The sequence below is a fragment of the Monodon monoceros genome, unplaced genomic scaffold (genome assembly GCF_005190385.1).
Source record: "Monodon monoceros isolate NGI ecotype Baffin Bay Population unplaced genomic scaffold, NGI_Narwhal_1 Super_Scaffold_5, whole genome shotgun sequence".
NCBI classification, from domain to species: domain Eukaryota; kingdom Metazoa; phylum Chordata; class Mammalia; order Artiodactyla; family Monodontidae; genus Monodon; species Monodon monoceros.
The window spans coordinates 68,563,092-68,577,832 of record NW_021703782.1 but is presented as its reverse complement, the minus strand read 5'-3'; the positions used below and the strand labels follow the sequence as shown (position 1 = coordinate 68,577,832).

General features: G+C 39.1%; 1 protein-coding gene across 3 annotated transcripts in view; it reads left to right on the top strand.

The window, feature by feature from the left end:
• The window catches only part of TRPM6 (transient receptor potential cation channel subfamily M member 6), a 201,695-nt gene that overhangs the window by 153,128 nt on the left and 33,826 nt on the right, over positions 1-14,741 (top strand). For all 3 annotated transcript variants that reach the window (XM_029202947.1, XM_029202944.1, XM_029202945.1), the window contains 4 exons: positions 438-631; positions 3,459-3,591; positions 11,068-12,200; positions 12,346-12,458. In XM_029202947.1, the coding sequence (XP_029058780.1) occupies positions 438-631; positions 3,459-3,591; positions 11,068-12,200; positions 12,346-12,458 (1,573 nt within the window). The remainder of the gene's footprint in view (positions 1-437; positions 632-3,458; positions 3,592-11,067; positions 12,201-12,345; positions 12,459-14,741) is intronic.

Sequence of the window (14,741 nt, the reverse complement as noted above, 5' to 3'; positions counted from 1 at the left end):
ACTTCTCACATTTGACATTAGGAGAATCTCTTCATAAGGTTGATGATATAGATGGACATTAAAGCTGTTTACCATGAATGATGAGTTATGGACTGAAAAGACCCTCTTATGTGAGAAGAGATGGTGAATCAAGAATAATGTTACCTCCAGAGGACAGTTTCTGTTCATTGAATTTAAACTGTTGGCAATTTCTTCTCTCTGATTGTCATTTCTACCTTTTGCTTATTCTGATTAGCATATTTTAATGTAGAAGGTGATTAATGTATGTTGTTTGGTGGAAGAAGAATTGTAAATGCAATGGATATTATGTTTATTGGCTAACTACCGTCCATGTCAGGCGAACCAATCATAAAAGTTGGAAAATAAAGCAATAATCTAACTGTTATGTTTCAGGATTCCATATTAAAACACTGTCCTTCTCTTACTACAACTTACAGTAACGTTTACATAGATCTGAAATCCATTTCAAATAACCTGTGGAAATACAATCGCTATCGCTACATCATGACCTACCACGAGAAGCCTTGGCTGCCCCCACCTTTTATCCTGCTGAGTCACATTGGTCTCCTCCTTCGCCGTCTTTGCCATCACCAAGCTCCAAATGACCAAGAAGAGGGTGATGTTGGATTAAGTAAGTTTTCATTGGTGGGGCAGGAGGAAGAGAGTGCAAGAGTGGAGATCCAAGGTGAAGACACCTGGAACGTTGTCGATTAAATTCAGGGCACAGGATGGAAGGCTCTGGGAGTTAACTGACCAAAGAGTATCAGCTGAGCACCTGGGTCTAAGTAAATGCGTGGATCTCATTACGTGGTTGTAGTACCTTTCGCTAAAAGTAGCTGATACTTTGAAAGAAAGGAATAGGTAGGAACAGAATCTCTGCTTGGATGTGTAAAGGCTTTTTGTCACCTGGAAAACCCTGTGCTTTTACTCTGCTTAGCTGGGAAGACGTCAGAATAACTCCTAGAGAGTAGTCAGAGTGACCCATACTTATTTCCCTGTTGTTGAAGATGGAATCCAAATTGAAAGGATACAGAAGGTCTTGTGGACTAAGGGAAATAGATAAACCAGACTTTGCTTAATTTATTCACCAGAATCATGGCTCTCTAGTTCTCTACTCTACTGAATATGGAGGTGATTCTTTATTTTCAAGAACTTCAACTCAGGATGCAGAAATGTGGATTCTCTCTTTTTCTTTTGGCAAAGCTTAACTCGACATATTTTGAGATTTTCCTAGTTCACTTTGCTTATCCATATATAGCATGATATGACTGTCATACTAATTGTCATAAGAGAACATTCCTTCTTGTGGTTCAGAGATCTTTCGTAGTTCCTCTAGGCCCGCTGGTACTAGGCCCATTTCTAGATAATTCCTAGATATAGAGGAAATGGATAGCATAAATTCACAATCCTTTATCTCAATCCCTAAATTCGAAATACATTTGAAAATGGAAAGTCTTTTTCTTCATAAGTTGGAGAAAGACTCATTTGGACAGAAGAGGCTAACGGGACTAATGTAAGCCATTTATCCTCTTTATCCCTTGTAGTATGGATATTCATTGATTTTTGCTGCAGAAATGATGTGTTTGATTTCAGGGTATTGCCCTAGCTACAACTAGGGATTTTACTTCATTTATGGCATATGCACTATATTACCTTTCCAAAACTAGAAAACTTCTGATTTCTGAAATGGACTGGTTCCAGGAGTTTCAGATAAGGGATTGTGGACTATTTATACATTTCGGTGGGCCCTTAGGAGGACAGATGTTATCACAAGGTTGACAGGGTGACATGCTTTTGCTCCTGTAGTTGAGTAGTTGGCTCCGTGAAGTATTTTCTTCTCTTGAGTCACTTGGTGATTTATTTTCCTTTTCCATTTCTTTCCCCTAAGCGATTCAGCCTTTATATGGAAGTCAAAGCACAACTGAAGTTAATTTAAAGGCTTATAATAATATTATAATTTCCCGGCTTCTAATGGAGTGGCATCCCAGAACAACTGTAATCTAACAGGAGAGTGTGAACCACTTGAGAGATCCTGGGATTAGCTAGGATTTGGCCCCGTTTTCTAGTACCATAACAAACAACGCTTTCCTGGGCTTACCTTGATCTGAGCTTATAGGATGATTTTGGTATAAAACTCGAGGAAATATTCTGATGGACATAGGTACATTCACCCTGAACTCTGGGAAATTCTTGAATTTTTGTGAGATTGCCTTTGATACTCTGTATTGAGGATCAAGACGTTTGCACATGGGGAAGCAGTGCCACCTGGTGGACAGTCACAAGAACGTGCACATACTGCAAGCTGCACCTATCATTGGAACTGCTCTGTGGGTTGTTGTTTGCTCTCAGGAATCCACAGAAGGCTCAAATCATACAATTCTAAAGTTCCTTACTCATACAAGATTCTTTAATGCAAACACACATTTAGAGTTGAGTGGGGATGGGGATTTTTTTGGTGTCTGAAAGATGCTTCCAAGCCATAAAAATCAGAAAACATTGTACCTTTGAGTTGTGAACACCTTTTATGGCTGAGTATTTTCTTTTAGTCATCCTTTAAAATGAATATTTTTGTCTCTCATTTTATTGGAAAATTACAGAACATTTGCATTTCTAATAAATTCTGGAGAACTTTAATGGTTCTTTTTTTTTCCCCCTAATTTAGGTGAAATGATTGAAGGAGGAGGATGTTCCAATTTTACCCTTTTTGCAACAGCATTTTTATATTTAACAAGTATTAGAAACTTGCTCAAAAGATAATGCATTTTTCTGCTAGGTCAGAGTAAGAGTCAAGGTGGTAGACCAAATGTGATTGCTGAAGTTTGATGTAGAATTGCATTAGTTTCATAACATCATGAAATGACGTGTCTTTTAATGAATTAATTGTAATTGTCAAGGAAGAAGTATAGCCTTGATTGGCCGTTGACTCGTCATAATGTCTCTTCCTTCAGTAGAAGAACTTAGTATATACAAACTCAGTGTATATATAAACTCAGTGCAACGAGGTAAAACTTTCTTATACTTACTGGATTAATTTCAACAGACTTTGACTTCTTCTAACCTTGATTTTAACCTGTAGGTTACTTATTGTCATTTTGACAGATAAACCAGTTGGTGGGGGAACTTCCATATGCATATAAATGTGGTGAATTTTTATGTGTAAAAGTATTCTAATTTAAGAAAATATTGACGATAAAGTATCTGTTCCACGAGTCACCTTCAAATTCCCACATCTCTTTATAGGACAAAAAGGAAAGACCCAGCCTGGTGTTTCCAGTTATTTCTACATAGTGCTTCCCAATTAATATTAAGAATACAGTGTGACAAGGCAGCAAACTATTATCATGCAAGCTATGGTTTTATCCATTTTTAACACCAATGGAAGAAAAGTCAGATACTGTACCAGCTTCCTATGGAGGATGAATAATGATTCTTTTTATGCACTATACTTATTTCCATAGAACTCTACCTGAGTAAGGAGGATCTGAAAAAACTTCACAGTTTTGAAGAACAGTGTGTGGAAAAATACTTCCATGAGAAGATGGAAGGTCTGAATTGTAGTTGTGAGGAACGAATCCGAGTGACGTCAGAAAGGTACAAGTTATATATGTATTTTCACCCTCTAAACTGCTACCTAAACCTGATTCTTCTAGAATGTCTGAAAAAAGTAGAAAGGTCTACTTTTAAAACCCAGAGGTTTTGATTTTCTAAAATTTCCTCTAGTATCGTATAATATTCATGCAATCAGTGCCCATTTATTGAGCATCTACTATGTTCCAGGCAGTCTTCTAAGTTAGTAAAGATAAATGGTGAATAAGAGAGCAGGGGCCCTTCCTTCATAGCATTCACATTCTAGTGCGTGCATGTGGAGGGGTGGGGGTGGAGTGAAGGACAAAAAAGATATATGTAATTTAATGTTATACGGTAAAAGAACAATGAAGGGGGAAAAAAGTAGTATAAGGGAATAGAGATGGATCATGGTGAAGGGTCTGCTGGAGTTGGGGGTTGGGTTGGACCGCTTTGGGAGCCTGGTGCAGGAAGGTCGCTCTGAGGCAGCTGAGGAGGAGAGACTTCAGGGAGGTGGAATGGAGCAGCAAACGTGGATGCAGGTGAGTCCAGGAGCAGCAGGGTGCTGGTTGCACTGGGAATCATGGAGTCATAGTCTCGGGGTGCCTGACTAGCACTTGTGCAGTGGAGTTGAGGGCAGATTCACTGAAGCGTGTGGAGGGTGAATAGAAGTAGAAGACAGTGATTAGAGGCAGATTTTCTAAGAAGTGTTTCTCTGAAGGGAGGTAAAGAGGGGTATGGGGACATGGTGCGGTTCTTTTGTTTCATGTGGAGATAATGAAAGTAATATATTTGTTACTGGAAAAGATCTACGAGCAAGGGAGAAGCTGCAGGAGCCGGAGGGAGGAGGTGATTTGCTGAGTGAAGTCCTCAGGAAGGGCAGTTAACGGTGGGGGCCAGGAGAGAATATGGAGAGTGCTCCAGAGGATGCAGCCAGGCTGCGGGAATGCAGTTCTCACGGCAGTCATCAGCTGAGGGTGTCTGTGGGTGTGTGTGATTTGGGGGGGCCGTTCAGAGGCTTGAGGAAAGGGGAGGCGTGTTGGAGAAAGTGGACAAATGCAGAAGCTCGTAGGTCAAAGCTGCTGTACATGTGCCACTAATCACAGGTACACAGCACTGGATCAAAATATGGACTGCATGTGATTGTATGCATTTTAAAAATTTAGAAATAATTGACATACTCTATTAGTTTCAAGTATACAACATAATGATTCGATATTTGTATATTGTGAAATGATCACCACAGTGAGTCTCGTTAACGACCATCACCATACAATTTTTTTTCTTGTGATGAAGTGTTCAAGGTCTACTCTCTTAGCAATGTTCAAATGTACAATACAGTATTATTAACTAAGTCCCCGTGATTATATGCATTTTTTAAAACGCAGCATTGCTTTCTTAATTGGAAGAAAATTGGCAGAAGTTAAATGTGTTCTCTTACTTTTGAATACACACGGACCTGACTATAAAATGTTATACCTAATTATGCATATATATTTTCTGATGTCCAAATAGATAGATAGTGAATCCTTAAATATGGCTTTATTTGAAATTGAATCACCTTAAGAACTTTCTAAATGGTCACCTTGGGCATATGACTTATTTCTGAACTTTTAAAATTAATACCATATTTATGTAAATATATTTTAGGTAGCTGATTGAATTTCAGATCAAATTTTAATATTGAGGAAAAAATTGAGTATCAAATAACAATTTGTGAACCCACAACATTCTATTTTACTTAAATAATATCTTTAGGCCAAAACTCTGTGAGCTTCCTTCTTTCCCTTTCCCCTTTCCACACGTTCTGCCTCCTTTGTAGCTATGCTCATTGAGTCCTGCGGACCAGCTTGGTTCTGCTTTGTATATGTACCCAGATAGGAGTTTACAGAGCCGGCATGAAGTCCTGCTTCTAGCTAAGTGTACTTGGGCAAGTTTACTCTGGGCCTTGTTTTCTTCTCTGTAAAATGGACACAAAAATAGACCTACCTTTTAGAGTCGTTGTGAGGATTCCATGGGATAATATAGATGAACTGTGTGGCAGTGTGCTAATGGATAGTAAGGGAGTAGTGAAAGTTATCTATTATTATGTAAAATTAGGCTCCAGTTTTGTAAGTATAATTTCTTCTAAAATACATATTCCCTTCCAAACCTTAAGAAAAGGGATGTAAATAGATAAGATGGGTCAAGATAGGCACCTCCGCCCCCCAGTATTATGTACTGGAACAAGGTCATGGAGAGCCCTTCACTTTACACTATAAACTAAGGAAAAATTTTAGGTGGTCAAACAGATTTACCTTCTAGGTTGTTAGCATATGGATTTGAGGAGTCAGAATTGGAACTAGGGAGACCGCTCGAGAGATTGATACAGCAGACAGATGATACCCAAGGACTAGCCAAATTGGTGGTGGCATTGAAAGAAGTCCATTTGGTCTGCTGTAACAAAATACCGTAGACTGAGTGCCTTATAAGCAGCAGAAAGTTACTGCTCACAGTTCTGGAGGCTGGAAGACTGAGATTAGGGTGCAGGGATGGTCAGGTGAAGGCCCTCTTTGGGATACAAACTTCTCACTGTGTCCTTACATGGTGGAAGGGGCTAAGGAGCTCTGTTGGGGTCTCTTTTATGAAAAGTAGAGTACTGATCCCATTCGTGAGGGCTCCACTGTTATGACCTAATCACCTCCCAAAGGCCCCACCTACTAATACCATCACTGTTGAGGGTTAGGATTTCAACGTGAATTTCAGGTGGGGACACAAACATTTAGGCCATAGCAAAGAGGATAAAGGCATATTTAGAAAGGACAATTCAAGAGGTGAGTTAAGGATTGGCTGTGGCAGTAAGGGAGAGGATGAAGTCCAGGATGACTCATATCTGTAGCAGGGTAATTAGGTGAAAGGTGGCACTAAAAGATAAAGAGTACAAAATGCATGGCAGGGAGGGTGGGGGAAAGCAATGAGGTTTAGATTTTGTTGAGCCTGAGATTCTGGTGGTGCTTTTATCCAGAGATGCCTGGAAGGCTTTACATACGTGAATCTGAAGCCCTAGGGCAAAATTTGAACTGGACAAGGAAATTTGGGAGTCATCTGCCTATTTTAGGAAAATAAAATTATGACAGAGGAAGCGCTCCTGCTCAGGAAGCAAGTGGAGTGAGGAGACTCAGTGGGTTGAGGGTCTCGCCCTGAGAGGTGTCAGCACCTGTATAATGGACCGAGGAAGAGGAACTAATGGAGAAGACTAAAAAGAATTGATCAGAAGAGTATAATGAAAACCAGGAGAAGGTAGTATCAGGAGTCAAGTGAATACAGAATGAAAACTGGAGAACCAGACATTAAAAAAAGTAATTCAATAATAATAATTAGTAATAATAATACTAATAGTAAACTGAGCACCAGTGATCATCATGTGCTATCACATTTATCTTGAATTGTTTCCTTGGGATTTGAGTGGAGAAGGATTAGATGGTAGATGGTTATGTAGCTTCTGAAAAATATTCTAGATGCTTTCAAGGGCTCTAGTATTTGATTATGAAGCCCTAATTTAACTTCAAAACACAGTCGATCAATTTTCCTTCTTGATAGAGCTATCTCACCAGCCCTCTTTTTACATGGTTGTCCTTGTTGAGGTCATTCTGGGGAGCTTGTAAATGAAGTATGGGAGAGAGGGAAGAATATTTTCCAGTGGTAACTCGGCAGTAGTTTGAAGAGGGAGCGAAAGGAAGTTAGGAAGATATTTGCATGTTTGCCTACCTCTGAAGAAGAGATTACCTATATCTTTACAGAGTTAAGTGAATTGTAAAAGTGGAAGGAGAACATATTAAGGCTGTTTCATATCTTACTTTCTCTATTTGGAACGCCAGCTACTTTCTGTCCCTAGTAACGTAAGCCAGTGTTTTTCCTCTCTATGTTCTGTGGAGTAAGATGTTAACTAGGTATTTTTCCATATTAAGCATGTTTGGGCACGTCATATTTGGGAAATACTACATTTAAAAAAAGTTTAAACACTTTATCATAATGGGCATCGCGACTCAGTAGAGTTAGAGTTTGAGCTCTTCCTATAATCATTTTGCCATGAAACCTTACTGAGAAACCTTTGTGAACAACTCCCAGCATGGAAAATGTGGGTGCAATTCATTTACCCCTTCACGGGACTCTAGGACCCCAATAGAACTTTGCCTGGATCCCTGCTGAGTTGCTGAGAGGTGCTGGAGTGCAATGGTTAATGCCATTGAATATGGAGTCACACTCTCTGGCTTTGAAGCCTCACCCTGTCATTGACCATGTGACTGGCCATGTGACATCTTCTCATGAAGGGATAGTAGGGTGGTCATGTGGATTAAATAAAATAATGTAAAATGCCTGGCACATAATGAGTGCTCAGTGAATATTATGATTATCATGATGATTTTGATTATACTTGCTATAATTTCATTTTACAATATCTGGTCCGGAGACCCACAATGAAATAATAACCATACTGGTTTTCCCACCACCCTCAAACCTTGCACAAAGGAACTAAAATTACGAGAATTTCTTTTACATGTCAGAATGACTAAAAGACTAGATTAAATTAATGTAGATGGTGGCTGAGGAATATAATTAAAATATATTTCACAGGGCACTGAGCTTTAGAAAAGAAGTGCCTTTGAAACCAAGAGGACCTGATTTGAGAGTGACCCGGTTATTTGTCTAAGTCTCTATTGTAGCAATGTTACCTGTGCTGTGAATAGTTGCTGGTGTCTATTGTATCCCTTCCACGTGAGTGCTGCTAATGGAACTTAATGAGTCTCCATTACTGCTGTTTGGACTGTACAGTTTTTGAATTAGTTGAAACACTGCACTAGATGGAGAGGCTCTAATTAAGCATATTTGGAAGGGAATATGCATATATTTTGTTCTCTTTTCTTCATCATCCTTGCCAATTCTAGTTTTATAGGTTCCAGAAGATCAAGAAGCCTTTACTAAGGCTCTGCTGAGTTATAGAAGTTGAAGCAAGAAAGAGAGGGTTCCACCCACATAGGTGATAATCAAAATTATACCATCCTCTTTATTCTTTAACTCCTATCTACAAAGCTTCCAGGAAGAAGTGGAAGATTTCTCAATCCATGTGACTTGAGATATATTCTAGAGAGGGGATGTCTAACACTGTTTTGGGAAGTGCTTGCTACAGCTGAGTGCTAAGCTCTTCATGGTATAATTACTGCTTTTCCCAGCCCTCAAATAAGACTGGGGGCAATTTGTTATTTCTGCATACGGTCATGTCAGCCATGAAACTGTTGGTTTCCTCCCTTGCAATTTTTCACTTTATTCCTGTTTATCAAAGATTTTCATTATGGCGAAATTGGAAAGTATACTGCTTCCTCCAAATAAAAGAATGAAACAGGGAGAAAAGAAAGAAAAAAATGTCACAAGCTAGAGTCCACTGTGAAAAATTTGGTCTTTTTCCATTTAGTCTTCCATATATTTTTAGTTAAAATTATACAGGTTTGCATTTTGTCCCCCTACCCACCTTACACATCAAACACATTTCTCCAAGTAATTAAATATTCCTTGTAAACATATTTTAATTTTTACCGTTTCTTGACTTACAAAGTTTTTATCACAAATTTAAAAGTATATAATGCAGAACACAACAGACCTCCACATCCCCACCCCTGCTGTCAGAAATAGACAAAGAAAATGACTATTAACAATGTAAGTATGATTTTTACTGGCTGCTTAATATTCTATCTCACCTGTCTGCATTAGCATAGTAAAATTCCTGCCTCTTTATTTGTCTTGGCTATTTGAACGTTCCAATGTTGCATCCCTGCCAACCTTGAGTCACTAAATCTCTTTTTAAAAATTTGCTAGGTTAAAAAAATGTCACAGTGTAGACGAACTCACTGTTGTCTTATTTTTATTGATAATTTCTCTGCTTACCTAATGAGATTGGATATTTTACCATGTTTCATTATCTTTTGTGAATTATCTATTCATGTCCTTTGGGGTCTTTATATTTGTTTTCCTCAACAATTTGTAAAAACTTTTGACCACTTAGGGGATACAAACACCTCACTGTATTTGTTAGAATAATTTCCTGTTTATTTTTTGTTTTCAAATTTTGTGTTTTATTTTCATGTGTATGAGTTTCATTTTATGTAACCACAAAATATGTATTTTGTAATTTATTTTATTGATTGTTAAGCTTAGATAACTGTATTAATTTCCTAGGGCTGCCATAATAAAGTAAACTGGGTGTTTACTGGGTGTCTTACAACAACAGAAAACTGGGTGTCTTACAACAACAGAAATTTGTTATCTCACAGTTCTGGAGGCTAGAAGTCCGAAATTACGATGTTGGCAGGTCCATGTTTTCTCTGATGGCTCTAGGGAAGAAATCTTTCCTCGCCTCTTCTAGCTTCTGGTGTTTGCTGACACTCCTTGGTGTTCCTTGGCTTGTAGATGCATCACTCCAGTCATAAGGTGGTCTTCTCCCTGTGTATCGTCACACTGTCTTCCCTCTATGTCCAAATTTCCCTTTTTTATAAGGATATGAGTTGTATAGGCTTATGGCACACCTTAATGATCTTATTTTAACTTGATTACCTCTGTAAAGACCCTACTTTCAAATAAAGTCACATTCTAGGAGTACTGGGGGTTAGGATTTCAACATACCTTTTGGGGCGGTGGGGAGGACACAAAACAAAACCTATCCCCATACAGAGGTATTTACAGAGATATATACAGATATATTTTCTTTGTTCTTTCTAATTCTCTAAATGAAATCAATTGTTACATTTAATTTGACTCTACTTGCAATTTACTTTTGTACTTGCATAGCTGAAGGTGCCTTGTGTTGCTTTTACATGAATCCATGGCTAGACATCATAATTTTGGGTTAAAGTATTCAAAGTCATTTAAAAACTTGCCTCGGGCTTTCTCTGAATGTAGGTCTCTTAAAATGGGTTTTGTTTGAAAGTTGGGATGCCTGGTTGTACTGTAGACTTGGAATATTATTCTAAAAGATCTGTAATTTTTTTTCTAATTATGTATTTGATTATTGATTCTGTTCCTATCATTCTAGTTTCTTCCTCAGGATTTCCTTTCTCTACCAAAGTAGCACAGTGCTGGACAATAAGAGATATTAAAATGTTTGTCTTGTAAATTAATGAATATATTAATGAATACAAATGGGCTGATTGATGAGATGATTGAAGGGATAACTAGCAGGAAGCTGGAAATGTGGCTCTGAAATATTGGAGAGAAATAAGGGGTAGAAATACAATTTGTAATTTTCCTTATTAAGGTGATAGTGGGAATTACAGGAGTGGGTGAGGTCACCTGGGATGAGAGTATGTGTTGGATAGAGAAGAAGGCAGGAGACAGACCTAACTTTGGGAAGCGGCTTAGGCTGAGGAGCCACCTAAGGATGGAAGCAGGACAGGAAGAGTAAGGCAAGTTCCCACTTACTGTGTTTATTGGCTTACTGTGCTTATTGGTTTTCTCCCTCCCTTTTTCCCTTAGGGTTACAGAAATGTGCTTCCAACTGAAAGAAATGAATGAAAAGGTATCTTTCATAAGGGACTCCTTATTGTCTTTGGACAGCCAGGTGGGACACCTGCAGGACCTCTCTGCCCTTACAGTGGATACCTTAAAAGTCCTTTCTGCTGTTGACAGCTTACAAGAGGATGAGGCCCTCCTGGCCAACAGAAAGCATTCTACTTGCAGAAAACTTCCCCACAGCTGGAGCAATGTCATCCGTGCAGAGGTTCTAGGCAGCCTGGAGATCTCTGGAAAGAAGAAATACCAGTGTTATAGCATGCCCCCTTCTTTGCTGCGGAGCCTGGCCAGAGGCTGGCATCCCCCACGAGTGCAGACAGGGCCCTTTCTTGAGATTACAGACAGAAAGTTTTCAAATGTAAGAGATGACCAGGAAGAGCAAGAAACAGAAAATAGTGTAGTTGCTTCTGGGGTGTCCCTGAACAGGCAAGCACACCCAAAGTATGGCCAGTTTCTCCTGGTCCCTTCTCATCTAGAGCAAGTTCCTTATTCTGCAGAAACCAACTTGCCTCTGTCCAGACCATCTTTGGAAGCAGGTACAGATGTGCTGGCAACTGAACATGTCACCCAGAGTGCGGTCCCTGTTCATCTGACGTGGCAGACCCCGGTTGTCTCAGCCCAGGGCTCAGTGGTGGAAACCAAGGAGCAGTATGAGTCACTTGCTCAGTTACCAGCCAGACAAGACAAGGAGGAGCAAGTGCTACCCACATTGATTTGCACACCTGCACCCATTAAAGTGACCTCCCTCCCTTCCCACGTCAAGAGCATGCAAACTGGAGGTGGATATGTGAACTGGGCATTTTCAGAAGGCGACGAAACTGGTGTGTTTAGCACCGAGAAACAATGGCAAACCTGCTTGGCCTCCACTTGTAACTGTGACTCCAAACAGAGTGAACAATGTCAGAGGCAGATCCGGGACAGATCCCTATCTGATAACTCAACAAGATTGGCCCAGAGGGATTGCTCAGAGGTGGGACCATGGCTTCAGCAAAACACATCCCTTCGGATCAGTCCCCTTCGTAGAGACAGGCCCTTCATTAGGAGTCAGAGTTTGAGATTGCACAAAGAGGAGAAGTTGAAGATCTGTAAGATTAAAAGTAAGAAGTAAACATATTTATAACCAGTATTAAATTCTTGCATTGCTACCATTCTCATTCTCCCCATTCTGTCAGTCCTTTCTGTGAAACAAAATGGTTCCGCCTACCATCTTACACTTTCTCATGTAAATCATTTCCCTTACAGATCTTTCAAAATCCTCAGAGATAGGACAGTCAAAATGGATCAAAGCAAAAATGCTAACCAAGGATAGGAAATTGTCAAAGAAAAAGAAGAAAACACAAGGACTACAGGTGCCAGTAAGTGTCTTTTGTGTTTTTGGCAACTGAGGTAGTATCCTAACTTAGCTTGGTTTTTCTCTATTCTAAAGTGCCACGTACACAAAATAGCATTGTCCTGGAAGGAATGAAGATGCAAATTTAAGAGTCAGCAAATTGGATTTGCCACAATTCATTCGTCAACTCATATGCTGAAAGACATTTGTGTTATTTTCAGTTTTTGGCTACTCCAAACAAAGCTGTTATGAACATTTGTGTACAAGTCTTTGTGTGGACATATGTTTTAATTTCTCTTTGGTAAATATTTAGGAGTGGAATGCTAGAGTCTTATAGTAAGTATCTGTTTAATTTTAGAAGAAACATACATCCCCACCAGCTTATGAGTAGTAGTTTGAGAGTTCCAGTGGTCCACATCCTCACCAATCCTTAGTATGCTCAGTCTTTTTAATTTTAGCATATTAGTGGGTGTGTAGTGGTATCTCACAGTTGTTTCGTTTGCATTTCCGTAGTGACTAGTGCTGCTAGGTATCTTTTCATGTGCTTATATTCCATCTGTATATCTTTTTTGGTGACATATCCATTCAAATCTTTTGTTCATTTAAAAAATTGGGTTGTGGGACTTCCCTGGTGGTGCAGTGGTTAAGAATCTGCCTGGCAGTGCAGGGGACACGGGTGCGATCCCTGGTCTGGGAAGATCCTGCACGCTGCGGAGCAGCTAAGCCCGTTCACTACAACTACTGAGCTTGTGCTCTAGAGCCCACAAGCCACAACTACTGAGCCTGCGCACACAACTACTGAAGCCTGCGAGCCCTAGAACCCATGCGCTGCAACTACTGAAGGCCATGCGCTCTAGGGCCCACGTGCTGCAAGTACTGAGTCCATGTGCTGCAACTACTGAAGCCCACGTGCCTAGAGCCTGTGCTCTGCAACAAGAAACCACCACAGTGAGAAGCCTGTGCACTGCAACGAAGAGTAGCCCCCGCTCGCAACAGAGAAAGCCCGCGCACAGCAACAAAGACCCAACACAGGCATAAATAAATAAATAAATAAATAAATAAATAAATAAATAAATAAAATTGGGTTGTTTGTCTTGTTAGGTTGCAAGAGTTTTTTTTTTTTTTTAATTTTTATTTCTTATTCTAGATATAAGCCCGTTTTGGGATATATGTTTTGCAAATATTTCCTCTCAGTTGGTGGCTTGCCTTTTATTTTTCATAAATGTCCTTGAAAACATAGGACACTTTTATTTTGATGAAGTCCAATATTTGATTTTTTTCTTTCATGTCTATGCTTTTCATATCATATTTAAGAAATTTTGCCAAACCCAGGATCACTAAAAGTTTCTCTTACGTTTTCTCTTAGGAATTTTATATTTAGGTCTATATTTAGATTAAGTTCTGATTATTTGTTGGTGGTATATAGAAATATAATTTTTAAAATATTGATTTTGGGGCTTCCCTGGTGGCGCAGTGGTTGAGAGTCTGCCTGCCGAAGCAGGGTACATGGGTTCATGACCTGGTCCGGGAAGATCCCACATGCCGCGGAGCAGCTGGGCCTGTGAGCCATGGATGTTGAGCCTGTGTGTCCAGAGCCTGTGCTCCACAACGCGAGAGGCCACAACAGTGAGAGGCCCACGTACCGAGAAAAAAAAAAAAATTGATTTTGTATCCTACAACCTTGCTAAACTTACTTATTTGTTTGAGTAGGGTTTTTTTTTTGTTACTTCTTTAGAATGTTCTATGTAAATGATCATGTTATCTACAAATGAAAATACTATTACTTTTTCCTTTCAAATCAGGATGTATTTTATTCCTTTTTCTTGCCCAGTTACATTGGCTAGTACCTCTAGTACAGTACTGAATAGAAGTGGTGAAAGCAGGTAGCCTTTCCTTGTTTCTTCTCTTTAGGCGGAAAGTATTTAGTCTTTTAGCAGTAAGTATGATGTTAGCTGTAGGATTTTTATGTGGATGTCCTTTATCAGGTTGAAGAATTTGCCTTCTATTCTTACTTTTCTGAGAATTTTTATAATTAATAGATATGACATTTGTCAAATGCTTTTTCTGTGTCAACCTATATGGTCAGATGTTTTTTCATTTTTATTATGTTAATATGATGAATTATATTAATTAATTGTACAATGTTAGAAGTAATGTTTAGAATATTAAATCAGCCTTGCTGGGATGAACCACAACTGGTCATGATGTATTATCTTTTTTAGATGCTGTATTCATTTTGCTAACATCTTGATACAATTTTATTGCATCTTTTTTCTTGAGAAATATTTATCTTTAGATCTCTCTTCTT